Source organism: Leucoraja erinacea, chromosome 5, assembly GCF_028641065.1.
Source record: "Leucoraja erinacea ecotype New England chromosome 5, Leri_hhj_1, whole genome shotgun sequence".
Classification (NCBI taxonomy): Eukaryota; Metazoa; Chordata; class Chondrichthyes; order Rajiformes; family Rajidae; genus Leucoraja; species Leucoraja erinaceus.
Window position 1 is genome coordinate 54,357,226 of NC_073381.1, and position 14,703 is coordinate 54,371,928.

Here is a 14,703-nt window from a genome sequence, read left to right on the forward strand (position 1 = left end):
GGAAGGAACAGCAGATGCTGGTTTAAACCGAAGATAGATACAAAATGCTGGGGTAACACAGGCAACATCTCGGGAGAGACACTTTCTCAGTCTGAAGAAGGGTCTCGACCCGAAATATCATCTATTCCTTCGCTCCACAGATGCTGCCTGTCCCGCTGAGTTATTCCAGCATTTTGTGCCTATCCTGGTAACACTTCTTTGTCTGATTTCTTCAAAGTTGTTAATACTCTAAGATGCTGATCCATTACAATTAAATTTCTAGTTTCTAAATGTATGAAAAATATTAAATATATATTTGGGGAAACGTCAATTAGCCATAAAGCTTATCCGAAAAGTTGCCAGTATTACACCAACGTACCACTTTACCTGACAGCCTTTGTCAGGCGCGAACAGTCAGCTCCTCCTTGAGACGCGAAAAAGCGACAAGATTGCAGCCTCATACACTTGTGCCATAGTTTTATACTCTGCTCACATGAAAATGAGTACAGTCCACTGCTGTAATGGTAAAAACGTGTTCCTGAAATATAATGACACGTTGTGTGGGGAGATTAGTCCTGTTTTTTTTCTTCCCGAAGGCATTGCATATTGTTGGAGCCGGGTTTACGCGCGGCAGCGAGGTAAGAACCAGCAGAGGACGCCGTCCACACGGTGTGGATGGGTGGCTGGCTGGCTGACTGACGTCACGGGCTGGGTTGACTCCACTCAGCGTTGTGCAAAGTACTGCTCTGGAAAGGAAATGTATCGGCCAGGCTGAGTGAGCTGCGAACTGAAGTAGAGAGAGTGAGCGAGAGAAAGGAAAAGGGGAAAAAAACCTGAAACAAAGTAACAAGCAGAAGAACATCCCGCAAGACCATGAGAGCAGTGGCCTGCGCGCTGTTGCTGCTCTTGTATCAAACTTGTGAGAGTGGGGCGGCGGAATTCTCTGCGGGTAAGTGAGTTGCGCCCCGCCGCGTTCCCGGCAGCTGCAACTTTTCCCTCGCCCGGATCGTTACAAGGTGTTGGTGCGCGCTCCCGGGCAGTCGTTGCAAGAAACGTGTTGAAATCCAAGTTCAGAGCAAAAACACACTGTTAAACTAAATACAAACAATCATAGTGTTTCCCTATTATTTTCCACTCCCTCTCCCCAAAGTGAGAATCTTTAGCGACCCCGGTAATTTGTTTAAAGTGCCCGGGAGCGCGGGCTGGGGCACTGAAATCAGTTGGTGCTTTAACAGGCAACAGCTGTATACGGTCGCTTCTCGGCGAAGTTTGTTTAAAGCACATCTTTTGCGCCGAACGAAGCAACGCATTATTGTTTGTTAACATTTTTTTTCGTGGTGGGGACTGTCGATAGTTGGGTGGGGAATGGAATGTTTGAAGTTCGTGTGGGTCACAGCAGCGAGTTCGTGAGAGGTGACGAGCCGGTGCTCGGAGCTTTTCACTCGGGCTTTAGGTGGAGCAGGTTCGCTGCTCGAAACGGCCAAAAAATGACTCATTTCTTTTGTTTGCTGGGCAGGTATTTGTTTTGGTGTCTTCAGGCTGCACGACATATAGTTTTTTAATAGTTCCAATTCGTCCAATGAACAGTCCTCCCCGTTTAAAACACAACCTCGCTCAGAGTTTGAACAACACAGAAAGCAGTTGGTTACTTTCGTACTCAAATGTATGAATGGAGCCCATCGTTGTTCTTTTGTAAAACTAAGTTTGAATTAAGAAGACTACTTCAACGAGTGGAAGGTGGCGTTCTTTCGAACAATGGTTGAGTCCCAGTTGTGTACAATTTAAAATGGAGTGCCTTGGTAATGAAACATTACAAGCAGGCACTCGTTGTTTTCCTGGTAATTTTACACCCATAGAAAGTAAGGTTTTTTTTTGGTCCAACAATACAGTGCTTTCATTGTTTGTAACCCTATAGTTAGCCAGTGCTATAGTAACATCCAGTTCTCAAACGCCTAAATGTATGTTTTCTAAATGCAGCCACAAATAATTTAGTTTTTTTCGTAATGTAGGAGGTAATGTCCGGCAGAAGTCTTTTTTTTTGAATGAGTATCAGACTAGTTTGATCGCAACTGAGATTTCCCTTGTACATTTCTACCATCATTTAATTGAGAGCAAGCCAATTGGTGATTGTGAAATTTTCTTTTTGAAAAGAAAACAGTGGATTAATTAATGTGGCCGTATATGAAACTATATTTAATTTTCTGATTTTAATTTAAATAAGGATCTGGGATATCCATTTACAGAGAACATCCATTTTAAGTAAAATTACAAATCATGGTGTTTTAAATGAAAGTCTCTGCATACATGTTGAAGATTTTTGTCAAATACAATCAAAAATGCAACAAATAGTTATTTTTTGACCTGGACAATATTTATTGCCCATGCTTAATTACCCTTTTCAGAAGATGGTTGTATCAACTTGATTGCTTACTGTGCTTTAAGAGTCAACCACATGGGGTGGGTTTAGATTCAAATACAGGTCAGACCAGGTGAGCATAGCAAATTATTCCCTTTATCCATGACCGTATGTTATTATTCTTTGTCCTCATCTCCCAGACCAGTTGATGCTGTTTTTTTTCAATTTCAAAATAATTAACCAAATATCAATATCAATTCCACTGTTGGCTTGGTGGCATTTGAACATGGGTTTCTAGATTATGAAACAAATATTTAAAAAAATTACAAATCTGAAATAAAAACACAAAGTGCTGGTAACACACTGCAATTCAGACAGTATCTGCAGAAAGAGAAATTAACATTTCAGGTTAAAGACCTTGTATTAGAACTATTTGGATGAAGGATTCTAGACCCTCAGCACGGTTTGTGTTTTCACATATTGCCTGCCCCATTAACTATTTATTTTGGGTGAATTGATCACACTGTCTCCACTGTACTCTAATGTGTTACAATCTGATTTCGGTCAGTGAAATATTGTGCTTTCAGTTCTTCCCAGACAGACCTTGGGGTTGAGAATACTGCTTTCCCTTCAGTTCTGAGAAGGCTGAAGGGTTCTATGTAGGATTGGCAAGCTCTGCCACAAGTTGTTTAGGTGCTGTTTGAGAATATATGTAGGTTGTTTGGGATGGCTACTGTGTCCTCCCATTGGAAAGACCCAAGTTCCCAGTGTTCATAGGCCAGAGGTCAACAATGGTAGGGAGGGGTTGTTTTTTTAATGAGAACCTCTTTCAATTATTTCTTAAATTACCTTTAAAAATATTGTCACATAACAAGGTTGATATTTCAACCACTACATTTCGTTTCATTTGCAGATGTATTTCAGAGCAATATAATGACCACAGTGTTCAAAATTGCTCATGAATAAAAGGACATTTTTGATGTCTGGTATGTGCACATCACCAGTTGATACCATCTCAAAGTATAGTTTTTGAGAGGAATACTCAAAAAACAAAATCATAGTCCAAAGATAATCACTTAATATGCAGTCTTTTCTAATTGGGTATTATTAGTGATTGTACGGGAATGGCAATTATCATCATTAGATAATGTGTGAATCCCATCCTTGTATTTTCAGCACTATTTTGTTCATTAATGCTTGCGATTAAAGGTGATATTTACACAAAGCAAAAAATGTGTCCAATTTTTCTGCTTATTTTCAACTTACAACAAAACATGTCATTGCATTTACCATGTATATAGATACTTTAATTGCAGAGTATAGGATAACATTCAGGTTGTTTCATTTTGCTGAATCAATAATATCTTGAAGGTAGTCTTTTATTTAAATCTTTATAGTACTTTTTAATATTACAATATACTAAGAGAACATTTAGTTCGATAATATACTGTTTTTAACACAATTTTTGTGTAATGTGCTTGAAGAGAAAGTTAAAGGCATGGATCTGTGTTAACATGATGTTCCTGCACTTCCAAAACTGACAATTTATTTTGTTTTTGGAGAGCAAGGATAGTAATTACCTGACTATACTGTATTTCAACCATTGGGCTCTTTGCTTGCTAATCTTCATTACTGGTCATAGATTAAGTAATGCATGGGATTTTGTATTTGCTTTAAACCAATGGCTGCAGGAAGAAAAGAGGTAAAATGTTGATGATGTGAGGCTTGAAGTTGGGAGTCTATGCTCCATAATCAATTTAATAATTTAGCCTCCGAGGTGGATTTTGACCAACTCTGGTTCCTGGAGGATCATAAGACTATAAGTGAAAGGAGCAGAATTAGGCCATCAAGTCTACTCCGCCATTCAATCATGGCTGATCTATCTCCCTCCTGACATTCTCCTGCCTTCTTCCTTTAACATCTGATACCCGTACTAATCAAGAATCTATCTCTGCCTTAAATATATCCACTGACTTGGCTTCCACAGCCTTCTGTGGCAAAGAATTCCACAGATTCACCACCCTCTAGCAAAATAAATTCCTCCTCATCTTCCTAAAAGAATGTCCTTTAATTCTGAGGCCATGACCTCTAGTCCTCGACTCTCCCACCAGTGGAAATTTCCTCTCCATATCCACTCTATCCAAGCCTTTCACTATTCTGTACATTTCAATTAGGTCCCCCCTCATTCTTCTAAACTCCAGCAAGTACAGGTCCAGTGCTTACACATGGTCATCATATGTTAACCTACTCATTCCTGGGATAATTCTTATAAATCTCCTCTGGACCCTCTCCAGGACTGATTTGATTTGGCAGAATTAATGAGATGGGTGCATCTCAACTTTCTTTTTGAGAATCATATTTGTATTAATTGTCAAGTTTTTACCCCAATCGTCTATGAAGAAATTACTGTCATTTGTCCCTAAACTTTGCCTTCTACTTTCTTCCTTTTTAAGATTTCATTTTAATGTATTGGTTGTCTGTCTGAAAGACTCATTACATGATTTGTTGTAAACCGTTGTATGATTATAGTGCCTACTAAGCTCCTTTTACAATACTTAACAATTCAGATTCAGATTCAACTTTAATTGTCATTGTCAGTGTACAGTACAGAGACAACCAAATGCAGTTAGCATCTCCCTGGAAGAGCAACATAGAATATGATTTCAATAAATAAATCTATTTAACAATGTTAGTTGCTATACATGTGGTACTTGTTGTATGATGACAGTGGTACTGTTCCTGTTAGTTATTTTAGAATTCATTCCTCCCAGTACAGACGGTTAAAGCAAGCTAGTAGTAGAAGTTGCATTCTTCAAGCCTCCCTCCTGTTAAAAATAATTGAGACAATAGTCCAGTTCATGGTTCATTTTAAGAGACAGCTCCATGGGGAACTGTAGCCCACCGCTTCTCCTGTTAATCCCCTCTTTCAATTCTATATTTGCATTGTGGAAGAATGGAATGTACTGGGATTTAGATGCTGGTGGATTTGACCTTTTGGGCTGTTGTTCGATCCGTCATTGATCTGAATTTAGAGGATGGATGCAATTTGAATCTGGTCCTTGTCTTCAATGGTTGGTGCACAGGATCCAGCACCATTCATTTGTAATGGGCCGCTGACTTTCATACAGATTACGTTTTTGTTTATTTCACTCACATATTTGTTTTAATAATGTGCTTTTGATCACATTTATCATTTAAAAAATGTTACATCAATTTCAATTGGGCTTAAATTGCAATTGAGTTGCTTTAAATGGTGAAGAAGACCATGATGTTGTTGGTGATGGAGCTTTATGTTTCGCTGAGCATGGCCACTGTGACTGTGTCAAGAAGGGTCTCGACCCAAAACGTGACCCATTCCTTCTCTGCAGATAAGCTGCCTATCCTGCTGAGATACTCCAACATTTTGACTAGCCACTGTGACTCGCAGGCTTGTGTACTGGTCCTCCAAAGGTTATGGCAAGGTTCCGTTCCTGAGACAACTGTTTGTAACCTGAACAGTTTAGGTTAGATATGCAGCAGGGAGCCAAGTTCCCTCATGTGATTGAAGATTGATTGATTGATTGAAACACACAGCATGGAAATGGGGCCCATCGGCCCACTGAGTCCACTCAACACCGATCACCTGTTCACACTAGTTTTTGCATTATTCCACCTTTGCATCCATTAGCCGCATATGAGGAGCAATTTACAGAAGTAAATTAACCTACAAACCTGAATGTCTTTGGAATGAGGAAACAGGAGCACCTGGAGGAAGTCTGTATGGTCCCAGGAAGAACGTGGAAAGGCCACACAGACAACACCAGAGGTCAGAATCGAACCCAGATCTCTGGCACTGTGAGACAGCAACTCTATCAGCTATGCTTGCAGTAGCAAGCAAATTTATCCTGCTTGTGCACACATGCAGGCTGTACATACAGTGCATTCAGAAAGTATTCAGACCCCTTCACTTTTTCCACAATTTGTTATGTTTCAGCCTTATTCTAGAATAGATTTAAATTATTTTTTATCATCAATCTACACACAATACCCCAAAATAAAAAAAGCGGAAACAGGTGTTTAGAAAGTTTTGCAAAATAACTGAAATATGACATTTACACTTGTATTCAGACCCTTTTACTCGGTACTTTGTTGAGGCACCTATCGCAGCGATTACAGCCTCAAGTCTTCTTGGGTATGACGCTACAAGCTTAGCACACCTGCATTTGGGTCATTTATCCCATTCTCTGCAGATTCTCTCAAGCTCTGTCAGGTTGGATAGGGAGCATTGATGCACAGCTATTTTCAGGTCCCTCCAGAGATGTTCGATTGAGTTCAAGTCCGGGTTCTGGCTGAGCCACTCAAGGACATTCACAGTCTTGTCACGAAGCCACTCCTGTGTTGTCTTGGCTGTGTGCTTAGGGTCGTTGTCCTGTTGGATGGTGAACCTCCGCCCCAGTCTGAGGTCCAGAACACTCTGGAACAGGTTTTCATCAAGGACCTCTCCGTACTTTGCTCCGTTCATTTTTCCCTCGATCCTAACTAATATCCCAGTTCCTGCCTCTGAAAACCATCCCCACAGCATGATGCTGCCACTAACATTCTTCACCATAGGTATGGTATTGGCCAGGTGATGAGCAGTGCCTGGTTTCCTCCAGGCGTGACGCTTGGCGGTCAGGACAAATAATTCAATATTGGTTTCATCAGACCAGAGAATCTTGTTTCTCATGCCTTTTGGCAAACTCCAAGCGGGCTGTCACATGCCTTTTACTGTGGAGTGGCTTCCGTCTGGCCACTCTACCATAAAGACCTGATTGGTGGTGTGCTGCAGATATAGTTGTCCTACTGGAAGGTTCTCGCATCTCCACAGAGGAACTTTGGACCTCGGTCAGAGTGACCATCGGGTTCTTGGTCACCACCCTGACCAAGGCCCTTCTCCCCCGATTGCTTAGTTTGGCCGGGCGACCAGCTCTGTGAAGAGTCCTAGAGGTTCCAAATTCTTCCATTTAAGAACGACGGAGGCCGCTGTGCTCTTCAGGACCTGCAATGCTGCAGAAATTGTTTTATACCCTTCCCCAGATCTGTGTCTCGACACAATCCTGTCTCGGACGTCTACGGACAATTCCTTCGTCTTCATGGCTTGATTTTTGCTCTGACATGCACTGTCAATAGACAATAGGTGCAGGAGTAGGCCATTCGGCCCTTCGAGCCTGTCAACTGTGGGACCTTATATAGACAGCTGTGTGCATTTCAAAATCATGTCCAATCAATTTAATCTACCACTGGTGGACTCCAATCAAGTTGTAGAAATATCTCAAGGATAATCAATAGAAACAGGATGAACCCAAGCTCAATTTTGGTACTTATGTAAATGTGATATTTCAGTTGTTTATTTTTAATTACTTTGCAAACTTTCTAAATACCTGTTTTTGCTTCATTCTGGGGTATTGTGTGTAGATTGATGATTTAAAAAAGAAAGAATTTAATCCATTTTAAAAATAAGGCTGTAACGTAACAAAATGTAGTAAAATTGAAGGGGTCAGAATACTTTCTGAATGCACTGTCAGGCGTTCATTACCTGCCAAGGATCTGTTCCGTATTTCCAGAGCCCTTTGCCATTTACGTGGCTCAAGTCAAGAAAATATCTGTCTGGTATCATGTAGCTCCAGGAATATTCAAGAGCTTTGATACTATCGAAATCGAATCAAAGTGTTTGATTGTCACTCTGTCCAATGGCTTAACAATTTACTGTGTCTGATCTCTGTACTTATGGCAAGACACAAAGAAGCACTTTCACCAAGGAGTCATTAGTAGTAACTGACAAAGTACAGGCTCTACCGCCTGGAAGAACACGAGGAAAGGTGTCCATGAGGACACAACGGCAGGTGGTGCCAGGAACAGTCATATCTCCTTCTTCTTCTTATCGAGTCCACACACAGGATTAGAAGTTGTTCAGCCAGAGCTGAACACACCTCTCGGCATCTGCATACAATGGTGTCTGCCTTGTCGCTTCTTGTGCGTGGTGGTGGAAAGATTGGTGGAAACAGGGCCGCGACGTGAATGCTGTTTCCTTGACCCCAGTCATATCATAAGATGTTAACGTACAATTTTAAATTGGAAACAATGTGTACAATGTCAATTACTTTGGTTTAAATCCTCACCTGTGGCGGAGTTTCAGAAATGTGGTGTTACTGGTTTTCCATGCTGTGTCTTTATTTACACAATGATAGACAATGTATGGAACTGATAGGATAGCAATTCATGTTGTAGCTTTACTTGTATGTCTGAGGGAAATGTTATTTATGTATTCTATAAATATGTACTGCAGTCTTTGAAGCTGTTTTGTAAGTTACCACTGCAAATAATTTAATGAAAAAATACAAATTTTCTTCTCTAAATAACAAGCAAAGATAACCACAGAGCCACTGATTAATTTAGAGTCACAAAGGCATAAGAGCATGGAAACAAGACCATGCCAGCTACTGAGTACAGTATTCAAGTAAACTAATCTTACACTTGCTGCTCTGCGCATCTCCTTTGAATCTTGCCCCTTTCATCTTAAAGCTAGGCCCCCAGAATTTGTGATATTTCCATCTTGGAGCTGGGGGGCAGAAGGCTGTCTAGCCTATCAATGCCTCCCATAGTTTTATATAATATCAGTGCTTACTTTTTTTGATACACAAATAGTGAACAAATTCAGTGGGACTCTAGCTCTTACTCTAGCTGCTAGAGATTTACAAGTAGATATTGGCCAATGGAGTCATACAGCGCAGACATAGGTCCTTCAGCCCACAGAGTCTCTGTGGACCAAATCATTCTCATTTATAATTACCTCCATTTTATTCTCTCCTTATTGTCATTTTTCCCTCTATTCTTTTACCTGCTGACACTCTAGGATAAATTAACCTTAATTGAATGGTTAATTAACCTTCAGGTCTTTGGCATGTATAAGGAAACCAGAGCACCTGGGGGGGGGGGGGGGGGGGAGATACCAGGCACAGAGAGACTCCACACTCCACAGTGCAGTACTGGAGATCAGGATTGAACTCTGGTCACTGAACCCTTAAGGTAGCCACTCTACTCGCTTTATAACTGTGCTACGTTGTAGCTTTTAGTATGCCATTCCTGACCAGTGCCGAATTAGAAATTCTTTTGCACTGTATTGATGCTTCTAAAGCTTGATTCCAATCACACTAGTACAGTCGGCAAAGATTTTTCAGTCTAGGCTTGACATGAATCTGAGTTCTGAAAAAGAAAATTAAAGAGCTAGGCCCAATGAGCTGGTAATTTATTTTTTTATTTTAACCCAGTTTTATCTCATTAATCTCGGCTAATGGGTGTAACAGTGGAAATATTGAAAATAGAAATGTAAATGAAACGAGGGGGGGACCTTACAGGTGACACTCTGGCGACCATGTGGCAACAGCCTAGTTGCCTGCAGTCGCCTAAAAGTTAGCCCGAGTGGGACAGGCCCTTTAGTGTATATTTAAAAAATGTCTGGCATTTCTGTAATGATGTAGGTTAGAAGATTGCAACTATTCCCTAGTTTATGGGAGAGCAGCCAGTAGTCTAACAGTGGTGAGTAGCTGCTTCTGATCTGCTTTCAAGCTTTTGTATTTTCTACCTTTCAGAGTGGAGAATAAGGATTGACCAGGGTGAAATAATATCATTAATTATGATGGCTACTTTTCTGAGGCAGTGTGGCATGCAGCTGGAGGAACTGGGGGGAGGCTAATTTGTGTGATGTACTTGGGTACATCCACTACTCTGACATTTCTTGTTGTCTTGGGCAAAGCTCTTTCCAAGCCAAGCTACAATGCATCCTGATGAGATATTTTCTGTGGTTCACTGGTATCATTCAGGGAATGAACTTTGCCATTCTTATCCTGTTGGGGTTAAATGTGACACATTCTCCTGATGCCGCTGAACTGAGAGATGGATAATAAATGGCAGCAGTGACATCCACAACCTGTGAATTAAGAAGGGGAAACAAACCCAAATACATTTCTCTCATATTTACAAGTAAAAGGTACACAATATGAAAGCTCAAAGTCCTCAAGTTTGCAGTATGCTTTTGTTTAATTTTGTTAACATCAACATTGACTTCTTGCATCGTAAATGTATGTTGTTTAACAGACTCAAATGGGGAATTACACTGTAGTATTTAACTTTCTCCAATGGGGTTTTATACCATAGTATTTACTTGATATTAACTTTCTCCAATGTTTTTGGCAATAAAATGTTGGAATACTCTTTTATGGAGTAAGGTTAATGAGATGTGCCTTTTAGCTGGTGATTACATTGTCACCTTTATAGCAGGTGTAAATTAAACCACGGATATGTTTACTATAAGTGTCCACATGTTCATTGGCATGGCTTTTTTCCCCAAAAAAAATTTCACTTGCCTATAAATTGGGTATTTATCTTATCTTCATCTGGTGACCACGTACAGGCCAGCGAATGTGTTCAAGAGCAGGAATCCTCATTGTTGCATTTACCCATTATTATCCCAGTATAAAAAAACAGTGAATCGTTATTGATCAGAAGTAAAACTAAACAATTGAATTGGTGCATTAAATTTAAAGAATATACTGCAGTTGCAGAAAATCTGAATTGGTGCATGACTTTTTTTTCGCCTCTATATATGTTCTCTATATATTTCTCTGACTTAATGATGTAATCATGCTACATTAATGCCTTGCCTTTCCATGCCTCAACTTAGAATATACCGCATTATGCACAGCTCTTTTGTTTTCTGGATGTACGGTGTAAAGGCACCTCAAAAGTCAAACGTCGTTGTTCCATTTTCTAGCTCGGTGATACGTATGTTTATTAATCATGCGTACCACCATCTGTTTGACAAAAAGGGCACTGATAATACAGGCAGTATCCCTCGGCTTAGCCGACATTGGATGAAAATTCGAAGGTAGACCATGCTGGAGAAACTCGGCGGGTGAGGCAGCATCTATGGAGCGAAGGAACAGGTGACGTTTCAGGTCGAGACTTCTTCTATGGCTTTGATCGATCTAATTGGTACCATCCTTCTAACTGCAATAGTTTGCAAGTCTGGAACAAGTAGTCAAGTTTGATATCAACAAGTCTTTCCTGGTCTGATAACATCTTCACTGCAATGATGTCCATCTATAGTTCAGGTGATAACACAACCACACTGGATGTTATTGCATTACTTTATTTCCCTGCAATGCCATGCAGAGAAACAGAAGATGCAGCTAAGACGGCACCTGTGGAAGGAGATACCATTTCCGATTCAAGTCAACCACCTGAAGCATCAACTCTTTCTCTCCATATACTGCTTCACTTTTTGAGCACTTCCAGTATTTTCTGCTTTTATTTCAAATTAAAAATATCTACAGTTGTAGTCTTTTCCAGCAGTTCCCTGGCACCATGTTTGGACCATTTCCAGACTTGTAATTTTCTTTGAATTTACCTGTTGAATAGCGAGAAGGACAATAAACTAGTATATGTATGAAAGTGATGTCATCCTTCATGATGTTAACTTCCACCCACACAAGTCATTTATACTCAAGGATATTGGAACACCTTGGTGCTGTTGAACATTTACAGTTATTGTCAAGTAAAAGGTGGGCTAGTGTGGATAATAACTATTTCAGGTTTATTGAGACTGTTAAATGGGAAATTGTTCAACTGGAGATTTTAATATTGGCATATCTATGGAGCATACATGCTGCCCAGGAATGATTAACGACTGGACGGCTGTTTTCCATTCGACTTAATTTGCTCAGAATTTCAGTGAAACTACAGTTGTGGCTTGATGAGACCAAATGTTGATGTTTAACAATCTTATTTTGCATGTACTTGAAATGGCAAAACTGGATATGTTGTCATAGGCAGAGCTGCAGGTTAACATACAATACCTGTTGTGGAAACCCAATTGTTTCATAGTCCTAGAGTTATGCTCCATGGAAAGCGGTCCTTTGGCCCAACTCATCCATGTCAAACAAGGTGTCTGTCTGAGCTATATCCTTCTCCCTGTAGAAACGAGGAACTGCAGATGCTGATTTAAAAAATACAGAAAATATGTGCAGGAGTAGGCCATTCGAGCCTTCATGGTTGATCAGCAAAAATCAGTACCCCGTTCCTGATTTTTCCCCCATATCCCATGATTCCTTTAACTCTAAGGGCTAGATCTAACTCTCTTGAAAACATCCTGTGAATTGGCCTCCACTGCCTTCTGTGGCAGAATTCCACAGATTCACAACTCTCTGGGTGAAGGTGTTTTTCCTCATCTCAGGCCAAAATAGCCTACTCTTTGTTAGTACAGGTGCACAACCTTTTATCCGGTGTTCCAGAAACCGAAAAGCTCCGAAAACCGGCCATTTTTTCCAGATGTCGTCTGCGCACCAAAGCTCGCGTTTGTGGAAAGGGATACCATTTTGATTCAAAATCGACCCAAGCATCAACCTTTCCTGTACTACTGCTAGCGGCTTTTTGAGCACTCCCTGTAGACCGGCTTTTATTTCAAATCTAAAAATATCTATAGTTAAGTTTTTTCCAGCAGTTTGGAGGGCTTTTATGTTTGGGGGGTGATTTCCAGAAACTGTAATTTCTTTGAATTTACCTGTTGAATAGCGGGGAGGACAATAAACTAGTATATTTATGAAGTGATGTCCGCAGCGCTCATGATGTTAACTTCCACGGGCGGCGCCGGTTTTATACTCAAGATATTGCAACTCTACCCCTGGCTGCGAGGCGCTCCAAATCCAGTTATTGTCAAGGCCGGGTGGGCTAGCTCCGCAAATGTCGGGAGTCAGCGCTGGGAAACCTGCGGGGAGCGGGCAATGCCTTCACCGGGTCGCCGTGCGGCAAGCTCCGGAGCGCTGTGGCCGCCGACACACAACATCGCGGAGCGTCGCTGGATTTGGAGCCGCGCAGCCAGGGATAGAATTTGCCGGGGTGAAAGCTCCAGTTGTGGCTTGATGAGACGAAATGTTGATGTTTAAAAATCCAGCGATTTTGCGATGTACTGTGTCGGCGGCAACAGGATATGTTGTTGCCGCAGGCGACCCGGTAACATATTGCCCGCTATTGTGGAAACCCAGCGCTTCATAGTCCACCGACTCCCGACATTCTGCACCATGGGGACGTGGTCCTTTGGCCGCGCTCATCCATGCCAAACAGCCAGGGGTAGAGTTGCCGGGGTCGGAGCTCCATCCGGTTCTCCCCGCGTAGAAACGGAGCCCCCACTCCGCGAGGTTGGTTCGCCGACCACAGAGGGGATAAGAAGGAAAGTTAGGCCATTCGACCCTTCATGGTCCACCAGCAAAACATAAAATCCCTTCCTGATTTTGACTAACATTTTTATGCAATGAGTCTCCGGTCACCCGGGAGGAGGCAGCAGCTCCAGACTTTTCAAGCCGCCCGCGCTGCCTACCTAATCTACGCTAAAAATCTTCCATTCTGAAATCCGAAAATGTCCGAAATCCGACAAGTGTCTGGTCCCAAGGCTTTCGGATAAAAGGTTGTGCACCTGTACATGCAACATGCCTTGTTATTAAACTGTGATCCTGGTTCTGGAGTTTCCCCAGCATCAGGAACATTTTTCCTGCATCTGGCCTGTCCAATCCTTGAAGAATTTTACATGTTTCTATAAGCTCAAATTCCAGTGAATACAAGCCCAGTTGACCCATTCTTTTAACAGTGAATACTGGAGTAACTCAGTAGGCCAGGCAGCATACCTGGAGAACATGGATTGATGTTTTGGGTCAAGCCCCTTCTTCAGACTGATTGTAGGGTGGGAAAGTAAGCTGGATGAGGAGGGGCAGAACAAAGTATGGCAGGAAATGTGTGATCACATTCGGGGGGGGGGGGGGGGGGGGGGGTGATATGCAAATAGTTGGACAAAAGGACAGACGTGAAAAGACAGATGTAAGTGAAAAGGGCTGAAGACATGAATTGTGAAGCCAGTGTAAGGATTGGAGGGGTAGGGTGTATGTCTAGGTTGGGTTTGTAGGAGGTTCACTAAAAATAGAGGATTCAATGTTCATATAATTGGGTTTTAAGCCACCCAAGTACATTATAAGGTGCTATTCCTCCAGTTTACATGTGGCCTCACTCTGGCAATGGAGGAGACCCAAGGCAGCCAGGTCAATTAAAATGGGAAGAATTACAATGGTTAGCAACCATGATATCCATGATATCCAATAGGCCTTGGGGGGCCAAGCGCAAGTGTTTTGCGAAATGGTCACTGAGCCTACACTCGGTCTCGGTGATGTACAAGAGACCACATCGGGAATACTGGATGCAGTAGATGAGGTTAGAGAAGGTACACCAGCATTTGCTCGTGTGGCTTATATCCCTCAAAGGCTCTTTTTGCCTCTTTGACCTGTCCACGTATACCTGTACTTTGTAAC

At 41.7% G+C, this 14,703-nt stretch overlaps 1 protein-coding gene across 4 annotated transcripts in view; it reads left to right on the plus strand.

Annotated features, from left to right (window-relative positions):
• The first annotated feature begins 698 nt into the window (after positions 1 to 698).
• ptprk (protein tyrosine phosphatase receptor type K) overlaps positions 699 to 14,703 on the plus strand; it is a 570,756-nt gene continuing 556,751 nt past the window's right edge. For 2 of the 4 annotated variants that reach the window (XM_055635637.1, XM_055635639.1), the window contains exon 1: positions 699 to 928. In XM_055635637.1, the coding sequence (XP_055491612.1) occupies positions 853 to 928 (76 nt within the window). In that variant the 5' untranslated portion in view covers positions 699 to 852. The remainder of the gene's footprint in view (positions 929 to 14,703) is intronic. The other 2 variants (XM_055635640.1, XM_055635641.1) reach the window with 1 other exon arrangement.